The sequence below is a fragment of the Pinus tabuliformis genome, chromosome 5_2 (genome assembly GCF_031772625.1).
Source record: "Pinus tabuliformis cultivar Carrire ecotype Pingquan chromosome 5_2, CPIR1, whole genome shotgun sequence".
Taxonomy (NCBI): Eukaryota; Viridiplantae; Streptophyta; class Pinopsida; order Pinales; family Pinaceae; genus Pinus; species Pinus tabuliformis.
This window is the reverse complement of record NC_142306.1, coordinates 169,897,698-169,921,508: the sequence shown is the minus strand read 5'-3', so window position 1 is coordinate 169,921,508 and position 23,811 is coordinate 169,897,698. Positions and strand designations below refer to the sequence as shown.

The window sequence follows — 23,811 nt, the reverse complement described above, 5'->3', positions numbered from 1 at the left end:
TTCCAAGGATAGCCAAATCATTACTTTTAAAAGTCAAAACCAAAGGAATGACGATAATTGTAAGGCCCTCCATAACCAAATTCAGTTTTCCTTTACTCGTGATCACTCTTTGTATCAATGTCACAAGAATTCCTATGATCATCTCCACCAATATTAGAAATGCCTCTTCATCCACAAAGGAGACGTGATTTGTGTGTCTTTCTTCCCCATCCTCCCAAAACCTTTTACACACCATTTGCCATGTCACCCCCCTCCCCCTTGACCTCAATCCCAATTCATATGCTCCAATACTTTTGCTCTCTGTGATATCGTCGAGCAACCTTTATATAGGTTACTTCCCCTCCCATCCCCTACTACTTGTTCTCATATTGTTAGAGTGATAAATACTAGCATAAAAGCAAATGAGAAAAAGTTTCAAGCAAAGTTATTCAAACATGGTATCCACATCCGCGATGATCACATTGTCAACTTATTTGCTTGAGGAGCTTGAGTGGAGACATCTTAATGATAGAGGATGGGATGATTTCCAACATATTTATCAAACCATTGATCACATCCTTGCAATTTGAGCCATAATTAAGAAGGTGAGACACCACTTTTTGAGATTCTATCATTGCTTTATAGACTTTCAGCCAACATTTTAACTAGGTCCCATAAGAGGCCCTATTTCCAAAGGCTTAGAGACATTGCCCTTTCCAAGACTCTCCTAGTCGCCATCATGCACTTATACAAGTTATCTCCCCTAGTCGCCATCAACCTAGGTAAACCCAGGGTTTTGATCTTCAATAGGTCAAGAAAGTTCTTCTCAAAATTGCCATCATGCGCTTATACAAGTTATCTCCCCTAGTCGCCATCAACCTAGGTAAACCCAAGGTTTTGATCTTCAATAGGTCAAGAAAGGTCTTCTCAAAATTACAATTTCTACTCCAAAGAGGAGGATATCAAGATCACTACACCTATTCTTACTTGGGGGTTTCTCAAGCCCCGTTTCAATTTAAGGCATGTTCTCCAATGTCACGTCAACAAGGTCTACGTATCGTTAGCTTTGCTCAAGAGGTAGTGGTTTTTACACCATTTCTAGGGCATCTTGTCCAAGATGTCTCTCATGGATTCCATTAATTGACCCACAGTTCTTTACGATTCAAAGGTTTGGGGGGCTTGTTCGCTAGACTTTGAGTGTGCCACAACTAAGATGGTGTAGACCTTTCTTCTTCAACACTTCATTAGATGCAAGCATAAAGTTTCCACACCCATCATCATTATTGAGTTTGGCATTGCCCCCTCACCTCAAAGACAATGTTCAACCTATTTTCACTCCTACATCATGTCTAAGGCTATGTTGAATTAACAACAAATCGAGACCAATACTCATCCCTAGGATATTGTTTGTTAGAATCCATTGCATTGGCTATCCCCCCTGGACAAGCTCATGGTTGCTTAATAGGGTCTCAAATCATTTGGGGTCTGTGGATATTTCAATGGACCATCTCCCTCCATTTAAATATTCGTTGAATGCTCCTAGTCATCTTCTACATACCAGAGAGGAGTTGAATAAGACCACCAAAGACAACATCTACAAGCAATACACCAAGATCACTTGGACAAATCCATCATGCACGTTACACCCAAAGATGGTCCTTCATGCAAAGTAGTTCATTGAACTAAGGGGAAAACTCGTTGTCTAACCTCCATACACAAGTCCTCACTAGATGCATGCTCTCTACATCCCCCAAGGCCATTTCAAATTGGGGTTCACATGGAATTTAGATGGATATAGTGGACCATCTCAACTGATCTAACAAGATTTGCTAGTTGTGCCATCTTCAATAGGTTGAGACTAAGGAGCACTTCATTTATCAATGCCTTATCTACTACAAGGTCCAAAGGTGATTTCACTATTTGTTTAGGGGGTAACGAGCCCTTTCTCATTTTTTGAAATATCCCAACCATTGATTCTTGGCTCCATACATGCAAGATGTCATCAAACTCCAATCCTAGATTCTTTAGCCAGACATAGGCTAGCCTTCACCCAATTCATCAATTCCTTATTTTTGATGCTCCCATCTATCAAAGGTACAAAGAAACAGATAATTAGCAGCGAGGCTCCTGATTCTAGATTAGTGTGGGCTTGGATACCTATTCCTACTCCCCTAAAACTCCAATTATGTTGTCCCAAATCCGATGCCAACGATTAAACAAGACCACCTAAGCCTTAACAACGAGTGACCCTGTCCAAGCAATAGCATAATGCATTGTGTAGATTATTGTCCAACTCCTCTTCTAGACAATGTTCTATTAAGAGCTTCCTACATTCAACTTTGGATGTTAGGGAAGCAACTACTAGTGGATCATGACATTCTTGCATTTTCTTGTAGTTGTATTTAGAATTCTCAACCCATTTCTTCCAAAATAGTTTTTCACTATCACTGCTCAATTTTTAGACCTTAGTTTCAAACAACACTTTACTCTTTATTACTTTATGCATTTTGCTTTAATTAGGAGCCCCTTTCCACGTGCCCCCACTATGTATCAACACTATTGTACTCAAAAGTCCAATTGACCTACTTTTGTGGTCCTTTGTTGGACATTAATAAGATGAGTTTAGTAATGTCCAACAAATGAACAAGGGTGGATCAAAGGGATTGTATAGCGATACAAAGTGGGGGTGGAAAGGTTGCTTCCATAAACGCTAGAATCATTGCTACCCTAAAAGATCTAAGAGGATTATTTATTTTATCTTTCTAGCTTCTTAGGAATCCTCCTTGCATTAAAAAGACATCCCTAATGTGGTCTTTAATTGTAATTGTTGTAAACATAGTATTTTTGTTTAGAGTCTCGACACTTTTACTTTTCATCTGGGAAGCTTCTTTATTCGTGTTACGATGTCGCTTTCTCTTATAATTTATAAAGATATATTTTCTTCTTGTTGTCACACTCCCTTGTTTTTATTTTTTTCTTCCCTTTGTTTTGTTTCTTTAAATAATCCATGTTCATTTCCTTCACCACTTGTTATTCTAACTATTGTTTGCAATTTTTTGTTTTCCAATGTCATACCATTGGTTACAAATGGCCTCTTCTCCATGTAATAAATTATTACACATGAGCAACTCAACATACTTTTGTATAGTTTTTAGCAAAGATGGTTGGATTCCTTGGCAAATAATTAATTCATAGTGTTTGTTCATCCTAACTCTCTGTTCTACACTTTTACTAATTATTTGCCAAAAGGGGTGTACTTGAGGGTCTTGGGATTATCTTTGTATTGTTAATTCTCCTAATAAATGAAGCCATCTTATCAACAAGAAAAAAGCTTAATAATGTCTTCAAGGAAACCCATCTCATCTCAAAATGTTGTTTCTAACCTCATAGAAGGTCCAACAACCTTCTCTTACCAAAGGCAGGTCGATAACAATTTTATACAAAAACCCAGCTATTATGAGAATCCTAACAAGCAATGAGAAAATTTTAGGTGCCAGTATTAGTGAACTGGGAACCAACCATGTTTAAATAAGGTACCCCTCAAAAACAAAGTTTTTCCCCTATTACATCATCCCTCATTATCTTATAATTAGCTTTCCAAAGGCTTAAGCAAGTTGGACGATTCCTGAAGTTTCCCTTTCCAATAGTCAAATTAAGAGCTTTCTTCCTATTAACGATGCTTGAAATTCGTCAACCAAGGGGGTCTCCCCGATGTGAAATCCTAATTAGATCTCACACCGTTTGGAATAGAAGCCCCATCCGAAGTATCGGCCCGATTGCCATATATTCTTATATATTTGCCTTGGCTTTAGCTGTCAGCAAGAGAGAGAAGCATGTATGTGCCTTTGCAAAAAGAAAGTAAGTGTGCCTGGTGAATGTTCGGTTGTAGGTGTATCAAGGTTCTTCTACTGCAAAGGGAGGAAAGGCGAACTTCTAAGAGAAAGGTAACAGTACCACCCTAGTAGAGGCGCACACAAGCGAAAAGTGAATCGTCGAACATCAAGCAGAATAGTCCACATAGATGCGACGATTGTTACAACCATTACAACATATTTTCAATTAGATAAGCAATAAAATAACCAAATAGTTCAACTACTTTAGTACAGGTGAAAGCAAACATGAATCATAAACATTCACAGAACAGTCTTACAAATATTCACAATCCATGCATGAAAACATGTTGGCCATCAGGCTTCAAGTATTAAGTAAAAGTCCCAAGATACATGAATACAACGAACATCACTAGCTCCAATAGTGGAGCATTGGAGCCACGACTTGCTCCCCAAAAGTACTGACTTTGTCTCTTTGATGCCTTATGGGAGAAGCCAAGGTGAAAAGTCTTTTGCATGAACAATGAGGGTGTATATATAACAAATGGGGTGATCCTTCACCTCCCTTATGACTCTTGGACTACCCTCATGATTGTTTGACTTCTCATGACTTTTCGACTTCCTACATGACTCTTCACATTACATAGATGACTCTTGGACTTCCACTTTACATTACATTTTCCAATATAGAATTACATAATCCACGAATGATGTGGCACATGATGGCTCATGACACGACATGACATGACACTGATGACATGGCAATGTCAAGTCACTTTTTGTTGTTGCTTTCTTTGTGTCTTCTTGAAAAGATGGTGCATGTTCTTCTTCTTCCTCCTCCTTATGACTTGAAGATAAGGAGTCTTCAATGTGGTCTTGATCTTCCATCTTCTGTTATAATCCAGTGTTCCTTTGTCTTCTTGCCTAATGATCATCTTATCTCCTTAGCTCCTTAGGTGTCTTCTAGCATGGTCTCCTTCTCCATCTCCTTCATCATCATCTTGTCATGACATAATAGAATACCTGCGACTGCAATCCACCCATGACAAGATAACATCAGCCCGATAAACCCATAACCTAAGATGCTTCATGAAATCACTTGTTAGGGCTGGAACTGGTGACTGGTTGAGTGACTGGCTCAGGGATTGCGCAGATCCAAAGCCCAAGGTCCGGGACTGAGGCTTGAGAATATGCAATGTGCAGTTCAAGATGGTCAGGCTCAAAGGACTGCGCAGTTGAGGGACTCCAGGACTTAGGTTGGAGGCTTGAGCCTTGAGACTGCACAATGCGCAGTTTTAGAGGCCTGGTAGAGGGACTGCACAGTTGAGGGACTTAAGGGCTCAAGTTGGAGGCTTGAGGTTTGAGACTGTCTAGTGCGTAGAGTTCTGAAGGCCTAGGCTGAGTGACTGCACAATTGAGGGATTCAAGGAACCAGGCTAAGGGCTTGAGCACTGAGTTTGCCCACTGCGCAGTGCTAGAAGGACAGGGAGGCCAGGTGATTGCGCAGTTCAAGAGCTCAAGGCTAAGGCTTGAGGACTGAGACTGTGCAACGCACAATTCAGGCCTGGCTGGAGGGAAAGATTGCGCAGTTTTGGAGCTCAAGGACTAGGCTTTAGCACTGAGATTGCACAGTGTGCAGTTCTAAGAGGCAGAAACTGCGCAGTGCCAAGAGACAAGGTTGTTGCTTTAGGGCTGAGACTGCCCAATTCAAGCTGGCTAAAGGACGCTGAATGGTCTAGTCGGAGAGTTTTCCCCATTTGACTAAGTGTTGGATCAGTGAGAGGAAGATAGGCAAAAGCATTACTTTGAACATGACCACACACTTAGATCACTTGACGACACCACATGGAACACTCAGAACACATGAACAACATCATTTCCTTAATGCAACAACTTTGCAATGACCTACACCAACTGTGACACCAAAGATACACTTTGCGACGAACGTGACGACACTTGTGCGACAATGCTTGAAACTTTGGAAATGAGTGCGATAAATGTTTACATGGTAAGACCAACTCATTTACACAAAAGTTGCCCCTTGAAACCACCAAAACTAGCTTCTGTGCATTGTGCGACACTCCACATGCTAAAAGACAACATTTACTATATGAAGAGAAAAGTGTGAATAACACTTGCGATACGCGAACGACAGTGAAAGCGAAACATGCCAGAGAGAAGATAACATGAAAATAACACTAATTAAAGTGAAAGAAAGCGAAAGCAATAGTCGAAAGCATGAAAACGACACTCGCAAAAGCGAAGGCACACTAAAGTGACAATTTGAAAAACTCACCAAAATAGAAGTACAAATGCATCCAAAAGTGGAACACTGTCAATGGAAGCGTGCACTGACTGTTGACATAGGTTGATTATTGCACAAGCACTATCTTGATTGACCATGCTATGATTGTTCAAGCTTGCACAAACGAATGCACTCGTGAACTTGTTGCAGACTGAGCATGTGTGAGTAGGTGACTTCAACACTTACAATTCAAAAAAGAGCTCAAGAACTTAACAAAACATCAACCGACCAAGAAGTGACTACGGAACGACCAATCATAAGATCCACAATAGGCTACAAAATTCAAGTGTAAGCAAAATTTTGGAGGGTGTTTGTCACAGCGACAACACTTAGCGACACACTAGTAGAACTCCAGCTTCTCTGCCTTGGTCAATTATTTCGTGCAAGGTCTAGTTCTTCAAGGAGTGTTGATTCATCATTCAGATAACCATGGCTTCCCACTTACCCCGTGCATAAACATAGTCCCTTTCATTCCTTTACTCGGTCAAACACAAACATAAGGTCAGCGATCACACAACGTTTCGAATCAAAAAAGGTAATGAAGTTTGCCAGCTTTAGTTTTTCAGAGTGTAATTTTTCATCTCTGGTGTTGCTCTGCTGCCAACAAACCTGGACAATACCTCGACAGAGTCACTTCAGGGACACAAACATGGCTCCGCTGCCATTAGCCCTGGACAATACCCCAACAGAGTTGCTTGCTTCACCTCTCTGCGCAAGAAGCCTTTCTCTTCTTTGGCCTTTATTTATTTATTTTATATAGGATTATGCATCGGCACTTATTTACTTCATGGGCGAGAGAGGGATCCTGACTTATTGAGAGCAAAAGTGGTTGTGCCTTCAAAGAAGCATATATAAGAACTCTGATATTGGTTTGCTCGTTTAGATTTTTCCCTTGTCCTTCTCTACTTGATTGGATCAGCTTGAAAACACCGAAACATAAAGGCCCAAGTGTAGGCATGAGGTTTCCATAATAGACATGGAGATCATGGTTCGACACAAGGCTTTCCTTACGCAAGGATCGTATTTTCTGTCAAAACATCATCAACCAAAAGGTGTAACCAAGACAAGGAGGAAGGACAGAGAGTTAGCCAAATGTTGCAGTGTTACAAAGTCCTTTTCTATTTTGCCACATTGTCTTTCGAGCCCAAAAAGGACACCTTTCATGCAAAGTCTTCATTAGACAAAACACAACAAGGAAACAAAACAAGGAGGACAAAAACAAAAGGAGGCTAAACGAAAAGAGGATGCAAGACAAAAGTTAGAAAACAAAAGTGAAACTACAGAAAACGAGTGCCGTATGAATGTGCAAAGGAAACTAACATGCAGCTAAACCTACTCCTAACCTAACCAGTTAGAAGGTTGGGGTCACGTATAATGAAATTTCCAATGTAGCCACTATAGTTGTTCCCGACCTGCAATCACAAAGATATGATCGATTAAAACTGAGATAAAACAATGTGCAACAAAAAAGATAAGAGCTTGAATATTTTGCACAACAAATTGAAGGTCTTGCCTATCAATAGAAAGATATGTCATAACCACTACTTCTAACCATTTCGCACTCTTACCTTTTTTTTTCCTGAAAACTGTAAGAAGACAAACCTCAAGGGCTTCTTGCAGATGTATCTTCATCTGCATTGCACTCCTTAGCATGCATGAGAAAAGGCTGAAACCTGTTATTTGTGATGGAGATTGCCAAGTAAGATTGCTCCAACCATTCGGCGATTGGATCGTGAAATTCAAAACAATCCTTTTGAAAACCCTGAGAATTTTGAAACATGAATTTTCAATTAAAAGCACGAGATCAGGATAAGAACCTTGTAAGGGAAAATGGATTCGATCATATTCAGTAGACATGCCAAGACAATGTGGACCTCACATAATCATCAGCGAAGGCTGAAGTGTCTCAACTGCTTGACAAGTATTCGAATAGAGAGATAAACCATACAGATTAATCTATGTGAAACAATTGTCATCAGATATACTGGTGCAAAAATGATAAAAGGAATGACAGTTAATATTATGATCAAATGGACCATTTGTGGCATGAGATTCTCGGTTAGAAGATAACAAAGACAGATGAGTTTGAACATCCTTGCATGCCTTGAACAAATGAATCATCTTCCTTACCATAAAAAAGAATTTGATTCGCACAATAACTCATGCATTCATTAACACTCAAGAGGATTTCAAGTGCGATGAAGAACAAGATTTGCGATATAACATTCACAAGAAAAACCAGGAGCTGACTATTCTGAAATGAATTTGATAGACATGATTGCTTCGACCAAAGATGATTTTTGAAATGATCAACTTCACAGTTCCATGATTCTATGAGAGATACACATTCCAAACCTGAGTTTGATACAAGAGATTTGCATGAAGATGAATCAACTGAAGAAGATTCATGAATCCGATCAGAAATAAAATCTTGAAAGCTCAAAAGACTACATGCAATACCAAACATCTTTCAAGAAGAAATTTACATCTAGTGAAACCATGCAAAGAGAAAGATTTCACGAGAGAAACCAGATCTGACTTAGTTCGGGGACCTTACCAGAGTCACGAGATCCTGTCATAACCATCAACAAAAGTTGAAGTGCCTCGACTCCCTGACAAGTCCCAGAACTTTCAAGGATTGTAAAATCGCATTTTGAAGATTGAACCAGATCGTGCACGATGTGAGGATAGCTACTATCACTGCTTTCAATAAGACCAAGTCCCGAAACTTTCAAGGATTGTAAAATCGCATTTTGATGATTCAACCAAATCATGCACGGTGTGAGGATAACTACTATCACTGATTTCAATAAGACCACTACTAACCGGATGGCAACCATCTTTGTCACTGATTTGATCGGATTTTACAACTTCAACAACCAGATTACTCAAGTCGAAAGATTCTTCTGATCACAAATTCGAAGATGAATGAATCGGGGAAATTTCCTAAGCAAGTTGATTTGAAGAATTGTCTTTATGAAAAACAAGAGATGATGAGGGATGGAAAGGATACTCGATGATTTGATTGTTTTCTCTTTCATCATGGATATCCTCACCACCTTGTGCTAATTGAGAAGTTAACTCATCAGATGAAGAACTTGAAGAGCGTAGAGTATCTTCATCGCATGTAGATGCATCGCAAACGAGAGAGCACAAGGGATAGTGAGATGTAGAGGAAGTTTTGATAAGAACATTTTACTTGACTGAATCAAATTATGGATGAGACACCAAAAGATCAACTAGTACACTCGGGCATTCATCATCGCATACGTCAATAAAGTCATCATCGTTAGGATTATTGTTTTTCAAGATTTCAAATTGATTAAGCGAACATATTTCATTTGATTCACTGCCAGGATTAGTGGATTGAAAATCAACCAAGAATGAAGTATCATCTTCGCACAGAGGATTTTGCAAAAGAGAAGAAAGATAGAAAGAATCTTTACCTTCCTGCTCCTCTACCTGCGAAATGTGACTACCTTGCACCTATTCACTGCTTGGATTTGGAATAGGTTGATCAAGCAAACCATGGAGCAAGGGATCATGAGAAAAAGATGATAAAGGAAGAAAAGAATCCAAATCATATTCAAAATTAGTCTTCACCATAGGCTTCATGAGCCATTCTGGGATTTCCTCCATTAGCTCTAAATGATGAAAAGCGGAAGGGGAATGAGAAGATGGACTAGGAATTTGATGTGCGGATTTCCCAACTTCATTATCATTGCGAGGAGGCACCCTCATCAGAACTGGAAATGGAGGGCAAGGAACAAAAAGAGTAGTAGGTTCCTCCTCTGACATTCAAGGTGTCTCATGATTTACAAGAGTTGGGGAAGTAAAAACATGAGGGGGTTCATATTCATCGTGCAAATAGATATGAACCAAACGCAAAAACTTTTGTTTAAAAAAATCTCAATCTGTGTCTTCCCCGTGAAATTCATAACAAAGGTGAAAGAATCAAATAAAAAAATCCTCAATTGATTCATTAAGCTTCATTCTCAGTTGATTAATTCTTTTAAGAACATCCCAGTAATCATACCTATTAAATGCTTTATGAAGCTCCTTCGCGAGTTCTTCGAATGAATGGATAGAAGCAATAGGTAATGTATGATACCATCTCTTAACACAACCTTCAAATGTGAGGGTGAGCAATCTAGGCATGACATCCTTCCAATGTATTCCATTAGAAAGGCAAAAACGGACAACTTGAAACAAATGTTCACAAAGAGTTAATTCACCCTCGCCATCAAACTTAAATTGGGACAGGTTATGGAAAACTTCCACAGGGATGGTAAGATTAAGCTCTTTAGAAAAACATACTGGGATTATGATTTGGGGAAGAGCCATTTTGGATAAGAAATTCAAAGCATACTCAACGGGCACAGTGTGTCATCTAGCCCTCCTTCTAGCACCATTTATTGACGGCATTAGAAATCCGTCAACCAAGGGGGTCCCCTCAATGTGAAGTCCCAATTAGACCTCACACCGTTTGGAATAGGAGCCCCATCCGGAGTATCGACTCAGTTGCCATATATTCTTATAGACTTGCCTTGGCTTTAGTTGTCAACAAGAGAGAAAAGCGTGTATGTGCCTTTGCAAAAAGCAAGTGTGCTTGGTGAATGTTCGGTTGCAGGTGTATCAAGGTTCTTCTACTGCAAAGGGAGGAAAGGTGAGCCTCTAAGAGAGAGGTAATAGTACCACCCTAGTAGAGGCACACACAAGCAAAAAGTGAATCGCTTAACATCAAGCAACATAGTCCACATAGATGCAATGATTGTTACAACCATTACAACAAATTTTCAATTAGATAAGCACTAAAATAACCAAAATAGTTCAACTACTTTAGTACAAGTGAAAGCAAACATGAATCATAAACATTCACAGAACAGTGTTACAAATATTCACAATCCATGCATGAAAATGTGTTGCCATCAAGCTTCAAGTATTAAGTAAAAGTCCCAAGATACATGAATACAAAGACCATCACTAGCTCCAACAATGGAGCGTTGGAGCCATGAGAAGCCAAGGTGAAAAGTCTTTTGCATGAACAATGAGGGTGTATATATAACAAATGGGGTGATCCTTCACCTCCCTTACGACTCTTCGACTACCCTCATGACTATTTGACTTCTCATACTTTTCGACTTCCTACATGACTCTTCACATTACATAGATGACTCTTGGACTTCCACTTTACATTACATTTTCCAATATAGAATTATATAATCCACAAATGATCTGGCACATGATAGCTCATGACACTGATGATATGGACTGCATGATGACATGGCAATGTCAAGTCACCTTTTGTTGTTGCTTTCTTTGTGTCTTCTTGAAAAGATGGTATGTGGTCTTGAGCTTCCATCTTTTGTTATAATGTAGTGTTCCTTCGTCTTCTTGCCTGATGAGCATCTTATATTCTCAGCTCCTTAGGTGTCTTCTAGCATGGTCTCTTTCTCCATCTCCTTCATCATCATCCTGTCATGACATAATATAATACCTGCGACTGCAATCCACCCATGACAAGACGACATCAATCCAATAAACCCCTAGCCTAAGATGCTTCATGAAATCACTTGTTAGGGTTGGAACTGGTGACTGGTTGAGTGATTGACTCAGGGATTGCGCAGTTCCAAAGGCCAAGGTCCAGGACTAAGGCTTGAGACTGTGCAATGCACAGTTCAGGATGGCCAAGGTCAAAGGATTGCGCAGTTGAGGGACTCAAGGACTCAAGATGGAGGCTTGAGCCTTGAGACTATGCAATGCACATTTTTGGAGGCCTGGGCAGAGGGACTGCGCAATTGAAGGACTTAAGGGCTAAAGTTGGAGGCTTGAGGCTTGAGACTGCGCAGTGCACAGTTCTGCGTTGAGTGACTGTGCAATTGATGGATTCAAAGAACCAAGTTGAGGGCTTGAGCACTGAGTTTGTCCATTGCGCAGAGTCGGAAGGACAGGGAGGCCAGGTGATGCGCAACTGCGCAATTCAGGAGCTCAAGGCTAAGGCTTGAGGACTGAGACTGCGCAATGCGCAGTTTAGGCCTGAATTGATGGAAAGATTGTGCAGTTCTGGAGCTCAAGGGTTGGTCTTGAGGACTGAGATTGTGCAGTGCGCAGTTCTAAGAGGCAGAAATTGCATTACGCAGTGCCAATTGACAAGGTTGTTGCTTGAGGGCTAAGACTGCGCAATGCACAGTTCAGGCTAGCTTAAGGAGGCTGAGTGGTCCAATCGGAGAGTTTTCCCCATTTGACTATGTGTCGGATTAGTGAGAGCTACGCAATGCACAGTTCAAGCTGGCTTAAGGAGGCTGAGTGGTCTGATCGGAGAGTTTTCCCCATTTGACTAAGTGTCGGATTAGTGAGAGGAATATAGGCAAAAGCATGACTATGAACATGACCACACACTTAGATCACTTGACAACACAACATGGAACACTCAGAACACATGAACAACATCCTTTCCTTAATGCAACAACTTTGCGACGACCTACACCAAGTGCAACACCAAAGATACACTGCAACGACCGTGACGACACTTGTGCGACAGTGCTTGAAACTTTGAAAATGAGTGTGATACATGTTTACATGGTAAGACCAACTCATTTACATAAAGGTTACCCCTTAAAACCACTAAAACTAGCTTTCGTGCATTGTGCGACACTCCACATGCTAAAAGATGACATTTATTATATGAAGAGAAAAGTGCAAACGACACTTGCGATATGCGAACGACAGTGAAAGCAACACATGCCAAAGCGAAGATAACATGAAAACGACACTAATTAAAGTGAAATCAAGCGAAAGCGACAGTCGAAAGCATGAAAATGACACACGTGAAAGCGAAGATGCGCAAAAGCGACAATTTGAAAAACTCACCAAAAGTACAAATGCAGCCAAAAGTGGAAGATTGTCAATGAAAGCACGCACTAACTATCGACATAGGTTGACTATTGCACAGGCACTGTTTTGATGGACCGTGCTATGCTTGTTCAAGCTTGTAAAAAGGAATGTGCTTGTGAACTTGTTGCGGACTAAGCAAGTGACTTTGACAATTACAATTCAAAAGGGAGCTCAAGAACTTAACAAAACATCAACCGATCAAGAAGTGACTATAGAACGATTGATCATAAGATCCACAGTAGGCTCCAAAATTCAAGTGTAAGCAAAATTTTGCAAGGTATTTGTCACAGCGACAACACTTCCATGTTAGTGTCGATGTATTTCCTTCCTCTTAAAACCATTTTATCTTGATTTTCTCATTCTATAAAATTCCTTGAGTTCAATTCATCATGGTGAGCACCTTGTTCAAAACCTATACAAGTTTTGGAGCTAGCATATTGTAATTTTTTTCTTTCAGATTAATAAAAGACAGATGTCATTGTGATCTACAAGTTTTTTTTACTGCTGCAATAATTTTGAGAATAGTGTTTTATGCAACATTTGTATATTGTTTGTTGTTCTGATTTTTCAAAGTATGCAGGGTTTGCACTTATTTTTTCCTGGGAAACACTCCCAGGCATAATGTACTCCAATTTTACCATGTAGCACACTCAAATCTGACCCAACACTCATCTAATATGATGCATACACTCATATTGATTGTTAAAACCTTCAATTATGATGTTCATTTTCTTTAGAAAGACCCGAGTCATATCAACCTCCCACAGTGAAGGTGAAAGCTGCAATTCGTATTCAATTACATATAAGAAGCATATTACATCAAGCAAATCATGTTAGAGTGCATCCATTTTTAGATATAGTAATTTTTTTAGATATAGTAAAAGAAAAACCCCTATGTCATGATTTTGCTTCCTAAGACTCAGAATTGAATGACATAGACCCTTAATAGGCTGAAAACCCAATAAGTACAATTTTGGATTAATCCATGGATTCTGCAGAAGACAAAGGGTTCAACAAATACATGATCGATTTTTCGGAAGAAAATTAAATTCAAGTGCAAAACAAATGGCTATCACAATTACAAATGGGGAAAATAAAAAAGCTACTAACCATTTCCAGCAGCTCGCAGACAAGCATGCATGTTCTTGTCTTGACAACTATGATCTTTATCGCAGATCTCATTTTGTCCAGAGCCACTGCCCTTATCCTTGTCAATATTCGTTGAGGGTGGGGGCTCTTCTTCTCCTTCTGCGCTTAACTTACCTTTCGTCGGGGTATTGGGACCTTCATCTTTCTTCCCTGGACCCTTGGATCCCTCAAGTGTACCTGGAGGTGTTGGATCCCCATTTGTGACAGTCGCGTTCTCGTTTTTTTTTTGGTCCCCTGCTGAATCCGAATCGTCCTTTGGCCTTTCAATGGGAGTCCTGCCACTACTGTCATTCTCTGATTCATTAGGCTTAGGCTCATTTGACTTGTCTTTTTTTGAATTCCCATCAGGTGGACTGTTGTTTTGTACTTTTGAAGGCTGATCAGGTGCTTTGCTCCCATCTATTTTAGTTCCGTTTTCAGTTGTATCGTTATCAGGAGCAGTTGGAGGAGTCAAGGTTGTATTGTTCTTTGTGTCTGTGGAGCTCTTGTCATCTCCCTTTGTTGAAATTGGGTTTCCCTTGTCTGTTTTAGGAGGAATATGTTGGATTGGCTCAACTGGGGTGTGGCTTTTATTTGCATCTGCATCACCCTGCCCAGCTACAATATGAGGTCAAAAATATAGAGGTGCAAAAATAACACCATGTGTATAAAACCCACGGAAAAATACACGACGCACAGAAAAAACAAAATTGAAAAGAAGCATGTACCTTGTTTACTGTGGAGTTTCCAGTAGTACCGGATTGATTGTTTTTTGTTTGCAAAAGGCCCCGGAAGCTCCTTGTTTGAGGTGTTACGAATTCAGAATGAGAGGGTCGAATCATCGATCCAACAGCTACAGTGATAAATAGAAAAAACAATGCCAGATGCGTGATTTGCCACATGGTTTCTATCAATATTGAAACCCTTCAGAATTGCTCACTACCCACTTGGAGATATTCTGTTATAAACCCTTTCTCTTGCCCTAAGAAATATCTTGTAACATCGCATTTTGGCGGGGACTCGATCCTTCCTGGTTTCTGCTGTTGCCACAGGAATTCAAAACTGATGAATTGACACCAAATGAAAAGAGTGGTTTTTGAACAAGTTATCAGAGGAGGAGATGAGATTGATCTCTTCTATGGGAGCCCACTTTTGTTTTCTTCGCTGCAATATCCGTGCGGGAAATGAAAAGCCCGGATACCTTGTGTGCTAGATCTTAAATCATAAACGAATGAATGAGCCCATGGACGGGCTATCGTCCTGCGGGAGAAAAGGTAAAAGGAAGCAAACAGTACCTGATGCGATGACGCTGAACAGTTCCGCGGGGTCGCGTTTCAGATTCCTTCTATAATAGTTATTTAGAATGTATATATTCTCTTGCGCATTTGCACTGAAAAAATCACATTTTTGGTAAAATGACTTTTTTTCAAACGATTACAATGTTTAATTGTGTGGTAAAATGACTTTTTTTCAAACGATTACAATGTTTGATTGTGTATATAGTGGGATAAAGTAGCAAGAACTTGAAGGAGTTTTCTCTAATCATTTTTGGATGAAGCTATTGCGATATTTAAATTATTTTTGGATCATGCTACTCATTAATCGTTAATCTCTGATCATGGGATGGGAGTGTGATCACATGGGATTCGCTGTGCACAGAAAAAAAACAAAAAACAAAACAAAAAAAAAAAAAAAGTTTTTCAGTAGAAATTATATAAGATAAATTTTTCGTTGACGATTTCAAACCAACAAGTTTGGTTTTTTATTTCTCTTTATTTCATTTTAGTTTTGTTTTTTAATAAATATATATAGATAATGATTTTTTTCATTTTCTTTTCTTTTCTTTTTTTCGGATTTCTTCCTATTTCCATCCTCATAAATATGAGTCGTTGGAAAAAAGTATAAAAAAATGAGAAACGATGTGAGGGAATATAGAATAAAACAAAAATATTGTTCATACTCTCTTAAATTTCCCCACTCTCATCTTCGTGGAATTGAGATAATCTAACTTGAAGCATCACAAGATCAAGTAAGTGGTGGGTATGGATGAAAGCCACATCAGTGAAAAAAAACAAGATCCTCATCTTAGTGGAATTGAGATAATCTAATTTACAAGATCAAATAAGTGGTGGGTATGGATGAAAAAAACAAGATTTTGCTAGATTGGATTAGAGAATTAGAAGTTAGTCAAAAAAAAAAAAAGATTGTGCTAGATTTGATTAGAGAATTAGAAGTTAGTAAATAAAAAGATAAACAAAATATTTTATAAATACTATATTTTAATTTAATTATATAACATTTTTAATTAAATCTAAAAGAAAAAAATTTATATTTTTAAGATATATCTAAACCTTCTACCCTCACTACAACTAAAAATAATGTGTGGATATTCCATAAAGATTAAATCAAAGTATTAATAAAATTAAAAATGAGAATACTTTTTATATAGAGATGTGAAATTTATACTAGCCTAGATCCATGTTAACTCTAAATCTACCAAGCCTAGAGAAAAACCTCATTCTCAAAAGATTTATTAATTTATTTATTTTATTAATTTTATTTTATGTTGACCAAGTGAAAATATTTTCATGTAAAGTTACTTTTATTTAGTTTTCATCGATTTAAAAAAATGAATAATTATATATATATATATATATATTAACAAATATTATAATATTTTTTAAAATGAAAATACTACATTTTAAAATATCATATTCAAAATCTAGAGTCCAAAAAGTCTCAATAGTAAATTCACTATTTTACTTTAATCTTATTTTCATTTAGAATTTTATTTTTATTTTTTAAATTTTTATTTTTATGTAATTTTACTATGTCAAAATGTTAAATGGGATACGATAGGACATTACAACATCTCTACCGTACTAGGTTGGTCATCTTAACTCCGAATCTACCAAAGTGTTGAGAAGGATTCAAATCTTTTTTCACTCCAAAAGTGGTTTGCACCTCAAGAGATTTAATCCTCTAGGACCTTGGTAGATCGAGCGTTAAGATGGATTTAGGTTGGTATATATGTTAATTGGGTTTTTCTTAGGTGGTTGGCCAAATAGTTGTTATCCTACCTACCAAAATTCAAATCTTGTAAAATGACTTGTTGAGTTCTGTTGTTCTGTTGACTGTGTTGGACCGCCAACATTCAGGGGATCAGCCCGGTATGAAGTCCCAACTAGACCTCACACCATTTGATGTGGAAGTCCCATCCGGTATGATGGCCTAGTTTCCATTATCTTAAATATTTGCCTCAACTCTTACTTGTCAACATAGGAGAGTGATATGCTTTGTCTTTCGAGAAGTGAGATTCGCGTGCTTGGTGATTGTAAATGTCAGTTTCAATGGTTCTTTCATTGTAGAGGGAGAGGGTGGGAGTGAGTCCTAAGTCGGTTGGGAGTAGTCCCAACTCTACTAGGAACACACAACACAACACGACATGCACAACTTCCGACAGAATAGTCCACATGGATGTGGCAGTCACAACTCAAAAGGGCTCAACGGATTAGTCTGTGCGAGTGTGACGGTTGTTATAGCAAGTTTTCTATAAAAGGTCTGTCTAATGTCCGGGAGATTAGTCAACACGAGCGAGACAATGTTAACAACATATACAACACATCTTCATTAACATATATGTATTACAACAAGTGAAATAGTTCAAGTGTTAAACACAGGTTAAAGAAACATGCATTACAAGTGTTTAAGATTAGTCTTACAACATTTACAATACATGTGTGAAAACGTGTTGGCCTGATAGCAGGCTTCTAAATTAAGCAAAAGTTCCAAGACACATCATTACACCATACATCACTAAACCCGTGAGCGGGGCATTGGAGCCACTACTTACTCCTCAAAGAAAAGATTACAGACTCTCAAGGCTATGTGGGAGGAGCTGAGGTGAAAAATTCCTTTCCATGTATAAATGAGGGGGCATTTATAACCAAGGGTGAAACTAACCCTTGTGGTTGTTTGACTACCCTCATGACTGTTTGACTTCCATGACTTTTCGATTTTACATGACTCTTAATACAACAAGTGGGTCTCTTGGACTTCCACCTTACATTACATTGTTTGACAGTATGGCCCACAATGGAGATGTGGACAACATGACCCATGACAAGACTCAACATGACAATGCTGGTACATTCATGATGTTGCTGGTGTGCATGTCGAGCTACAGTGTTGCTGGTGATGGATGTCCTCATGGTGTGTCATAGCTTCACCTCTGCATGGCAACATGCGTGGAGTCTTCTATGGTCGTTGGGTTCGCTTGATGTTGCATTTGCACGTTGCTCCTTACTTGTATGTTGGAAATCTTGACAGGTTCATATGTTCACAAAAGTGCATGTTAATCCGTCCATTCGTCCGTGAACACATTTTGCATGTTTGCTCATGCATCTGTCTGTGAACACATCTTTGCATGATCATCTGTTCGTGAGAACATCTCCTTGCATGCATCTTTTGTTTGCCCATTAGCACACATGTCCTTCTGCATGTGCTCCCTTCGTTCATCCCATCTATCGTTGCGCCATGTTTGTTTGTGTACCTATATTTGCAGTCACTCATGAAGAGACGACATCAAATCCAAAAACCTCCTAGCCTACCATGATGCATTATCATTTCAGATGTAGGTGACTGGGAGAGGAGACAAGATTGTGAGCTGGGATGGAGGCTCCGGGCACTGCTGATGAAAACTGCGCAGGAGTCACTAGGTGACGAAGGTGGGCAATTCAGATCGACAGTGACTATCCGCGGGGTCTCGCTCAGCTGGAGGACAAAACTGTGCAGTTTGTAAGAGGAATAGTCTGGGCTGTGGGAAGGTTGGGCATGCAAAATCTGCGCAGTTTCCGGAACGAGCGGGCAGTGGGAGCCTGGCGGTCAAAACTACACAATTCGTGAGGGGAACTGGCAGTTAGCTACTGGGTCACTGGCAGTAAAAACTGCGCAATTCCTGAGGGGAACTGGTAGTCAGCTACTGGGTCACTGGCAACAAAAACTACGCAATTCCTGAGGGGAACTGGCAGTCAGCTGCTGGGTCACTGGCAGTTAAAACTGCGCAATTCCCTGAGGAGAACTGGCAATCAGCTACTGGGTCACTAGCAGCAAAAACTACGCAATTCTTGGAGGGAACTGGCAGTGAGTTACTGGAGCTTGGCAATGAAAAATGCGCAATTCCTTAGGGGAACTAACAGTTGACTGTCGGGAGGTGCTCGCGGGAAAAATTGCACTGATGTTGGGAGGTTGGCCTGCTGATCACATATGCACAGTTTCTGAGTTGAGCGGACTGATGGGCCAGAGGGCTTGCTCATGAAAACTTTCAATCCCGTGGTAGATGTCGAGTCAAACCCTTCGGTTGACCAGCATGAAGGCTGGTTGATCTGCTTATGAGCAATGCAACTTGAAATGGCTTACTTGGTGCTTTTGCGCAGTTATGGGTGGCAATTGATCGAGTCGTTGGGAAGGTGATGGTCCAGATGTTAGAGGGGAATCCAGTTGTCATAACTTCAGCAAAGTGACTAAGAGTGTGAACGAGTGAAGGATGCATACGTGATATTGCAAACACACACTTACATTACTAAACGACGAGACAACTCAAACCATCCAGACACACATGCTCAACATGACTGACCGATGGTGTGAGCGACAAGCGCGACACTTGTGATTGATCGTTGGTCGACCGTGACGACGCTTGCGCAACAGTGTATGTGACTTCGTGTGTAAGTGCGACAAGCACGACACTTGTGATTGATCGTTGGTCGACCGTGACGATGCTTGCGCAACAGTGTATGTGACTTCGTGTGTAAGTGCAACAAATGTTTACATAGCGAACACAACATGTACACAGGAAGCGAAGACCTTGAGTATGACCAGAACTCGGTCACAGGCATGACAGTGACATCAATATGCAAAAACTTGGGTGGAAAGATCAAGCAAGGTGGGTGCGAGGACTCACATGAGCTCACAGAGTGAATCTAAGTGCGTGTAGTCATCAAGTAAAACTCTCAAAAGAGGCTCCGAAATTGGATGTTGGCCAAAATTTTGGAGGGTGGTTGTAGCCATTACAACACTTGGCGACACACTGGTAAAACTCTAGCTTCTCTGTTTTGGTTCACTAATAGCACAGGGCCTTGGTCTTTCAGGGAGAATTGAATCATTGTGTGGGTTAAGTCAGGTTAATTCGACTTCCCCACTTACGCCATGGACATACATGGTTCACCTTTTGCCAACTTAGTCAAACACAATCAAAATTTTAGCTTGATCACAATGTTTCGAAATCGAGAAGGGTAGTTTAGCTCGCGAGTTGAAGATTTTCAAAGTATCAGTTTTCATCTCTGGTGTTGCTCCGCTGCCAGCAAACCTAGATAGTACCCCGGTGGAGTCACGCCGGAACACACGCATTGCTCCACTGCCAACGAGCCTGGTCAGTACCCCGATGGAGTTGCATGCTTCACCTATCTGCGCAGGAAGCCTTTCTCTTCTTTCGCCTTTGTATTTTTTCAAGAGGATTGTGCATATGCACTTATTTATTTTTGGGGCGGAAAAGGGATCTCGACTTATTGAGAGCAAACGAGGTTGTTCCTTTAGAGAAGCATGTAAGACCTCTGACATAGGTTTGCTCGTTTAGATTTTCCCCTTCTTCGTTCCTACTAGTTGGATGGGCTCGAACACAGAGCAGAAAGCTGAGTACAGGCATGAGGCTTCCGAGTGTGGATACAGGTTCATGGTTGGACCAAAACTTCCCTCACAGACGGCTCGTATTTTCTGTCGAGACTTCATCGGCCGAAGGTTATAACCAAGCACAGAGAAGACGAACACAAGACTGGTCAAGTGCTACAATGTCACAAGTCTCTTCATATCTCAGCCACATACTCATTCAAAAGCCAGAACGCAGTAGATGGCAGCACTTATTTCCGGAAAACAAAAATAGAAGTTATCAATCAAACAAAACAAAACGAAACAAAAATAGTAAGAAAAGCCTACACAACAAAATCAAGCAAACAAACTAAACCAAGTCAGCAAGCAAACAAACATGCAAACCAAAAAGCAAAGACAAGCGAGAAAGCAAACACTACTCCTACTCCTACGCTAAACGGTCGGGGTTATGTGAAATGAAATTTCCAGTGAAGCCACCGTAGGCGTAGCTGACCCACAATCATGAAGATACAAGCGATTAAAATAGATAAAAAATAGTGTGCAACAGAAAATGCAAAAACTTGACAAACTTGCACACGAGAGAGAAGGTTCCGCCTGTGGGCAGAAGAATGTGTCACAACCATCCAACAAACATACTTACCTCTTCCGTGACTACCATTTTTCAACAAACCTCAGAGGTCTCTTGCGAGTGTGTGTTGTTCTGCACCAAATTTTTTAGCGAGTGTGAGGAAGGACTGAAACTTGTTACTTGCAAAATGACTTGCCAAGTAAGATTGTTCCAACCATTCAGTGATTGGATCCAAAAATTCGTGATGTCTGTTTTGAAATATTTGTGATCTTTGAGAAGATGGATTCCTAATTCGAGATAGGGGACCACGATGGGAATCTGATATAGATAGGTAGATTTGGTCATTCTCGTCAGTCATGGCAAGACAGTGAGGGCCCACCATAACCATTAGCGCAGGGCGAAGCGCCTCACTTGCTTGATAGAAGTCCAAGAATAAAGATGTTACACAGTGAAGATCATAGTGTGTGAAGCGACTGTCATTGGATGAAATGTTGGGAAAATGATAAGCTGCATGAAAGCCACGCAAGGTAGAAGAAAAATCAGACCAGTCGGTTGCGATGCCAGATTCCCAGTTTGACATGAACAAAGAAAATTTTTGAACAATCATGCAAACGCTTTGAATGAGGGAACCAAGTTCATTGTCTGCTAGACATGATAGAACACCCACCTACAACTGGTGAAAAAGTGCGCAGGCATCATGGTCATCACAGAAATGTAGAAAGGATGCCAACATTATGAATGTGTGAAACCAGTCGGGTGTGGTGAAATGAGAGTAACTTGATTCGCGCGATAGGTTGTGCACTCGTCATCACACAGGGAGATTGTTGGTGTGATGAGTGGGCAGATTTGATGTGTGAAATTTGAAAAAAGACCAAGGAGTTGATTATGAGAAAGAACATCCGATAAGCATGATTATCGATAAAGATAGTCTTTGAGATGATCAACTTCGTTGTCTCATGATCGAATGAGGGACGGACACTCCCAACCCGAATTGGATGTAAGAGAGGTGCATGAAGACGGACATGCTGTAACAGACTAGTGGATTCAATCATTAGCGAAAAATCTAAAATTTTGAAATATCACACCCAAAATAGTAAATATTCTTTACACGGGGATCCATGTCAAGTGCAACCATGCAGATAGACGGATTGTGCATGCAAAATGAGATCTGATTTGGTTTGGCGGGCTTATCAGAGTCGTGAGGTCCTGACATAACCATTAACAGATGTTAAAGTGCCTCAACTCCCTAGCACATCCCGAAATTTTCCAGAATTGAAAAATTTTATTTTGAGATGTGAACCAGATCATGCATGGCCTGAGGATGGTTGTTGTTACTGATTTCAAAACTGCTCTTAAGATGACAACCATCTCTGTCACAGGCTTCATCAAATTTTTTCAGCAAGCTGACTTGACGAGTTGTCTTCATGCAACACACAAGATGATGACAGGTGGCAAGAGTCTTGTGTGTTGAGACTATTTTCATTGTGGATAACCTCATTGCCTTGTGTCGATCAAGGAGATAACTCATAACATGAAGAAGCAAGAGAACATGGAATATCTCTAACGCATGTTGATGAGTTGTGAATGATAGGACACACGGGCAAGTGAGGTGCAAAGGAAGCTTCGATATGGACGTCTTCTTTTACCAGTGTACATTCCAGATCTGAGTTAGAGTGTGCATGAGATGAAAATAGATCATATGATGTGCTTGGGCATTCATCACAACATACAGAAGCATGGGAATGATGACAACCCAAGACTAGAGGTTGATCAAAAGAATTGATTATGCATGATGTTTCACCAAGATTCGCAGATCGAGAATCGATCAAGAATGGAAGCTCAATGTTTTGAGAGGAATTGATCGTGTCTTTACCATCCTCCTCCTTCACTTGTATGATGAGACTGCCTTGTACATGACTGCAACTCGAGCTAGCAGCTTGAGAATCAAAAGAGTGCACACAGCTAGATTGTGAAGCAGATCACTCAAGCGAGTCATGGTGCAAGGAGTCATGGCTTGCAGGTGATGGAGGATGGCAGAGATGCAGATTAGACTTAAGACTTGGGTTATGAATGGTGATGTCCTCTTACGGAATGGAGGGATGAGTTTTCAACATAGGCTTTCTTAACCATTTTGGAATTTCTTCCGTTGGGGCGGGAGATAGCCGAGCAAATGGATTGGGAGCATGCTGCACAAATTTCTTAGCTTTTCAACCGCTGCAAGGGGGAACTCACTACACAGATTTCTTAGTTTTGTGGTTGCTATGAGGGGGCACCCTCTTCAAGACATGAGGTATCTCGTGATCTGCAAGAGTTGAGAAAGAAGGGAAATGAATAGGTTCAACGTTTCGGGAGACATGAACCAAGCGTTTCAACTCTTAGCTCATGAATTCAAGGTCCACAAACTGCGCAGGAATTTTGTGACATAGGTGAAGGAAGCGGGTAGCAAA

The 23,811-nt window shown here is 40.1% G+C and overlaps 1 protein-coding gene across 1 annotated transcript in view; it reads right to left on the bottom strand.

The window, feature by feature from the left end:
- The window catches only part of LOC149158094 (uncharacterized), an 80,552-nt gene extending 65,061 nt beyond the window's left edge, over positions 1 to 15,491 (bottom strand). The window contains exons 1-2 of the mRNA XM_089436116.1: positions 14,865 to 15,491; positions 14,119 to 14,746 (exon numbers count right to left, since the gene is read on the bottom strand). Of these exons, the coding sequence (XP_089292242.1) occupies positions 14,119 to 14,746; positions 14,865 to 15,038 (802 nt within the window). The 5' untranslated portion in view covers positions 15,039 to 15,491. The remainder of the gene's footprint in view (positions 1 to 14,118; positions 14,747 to 14,864) is intronic.
- Positions 15,492 to 23,811: the final 8,320 nt, after the last annotated feature.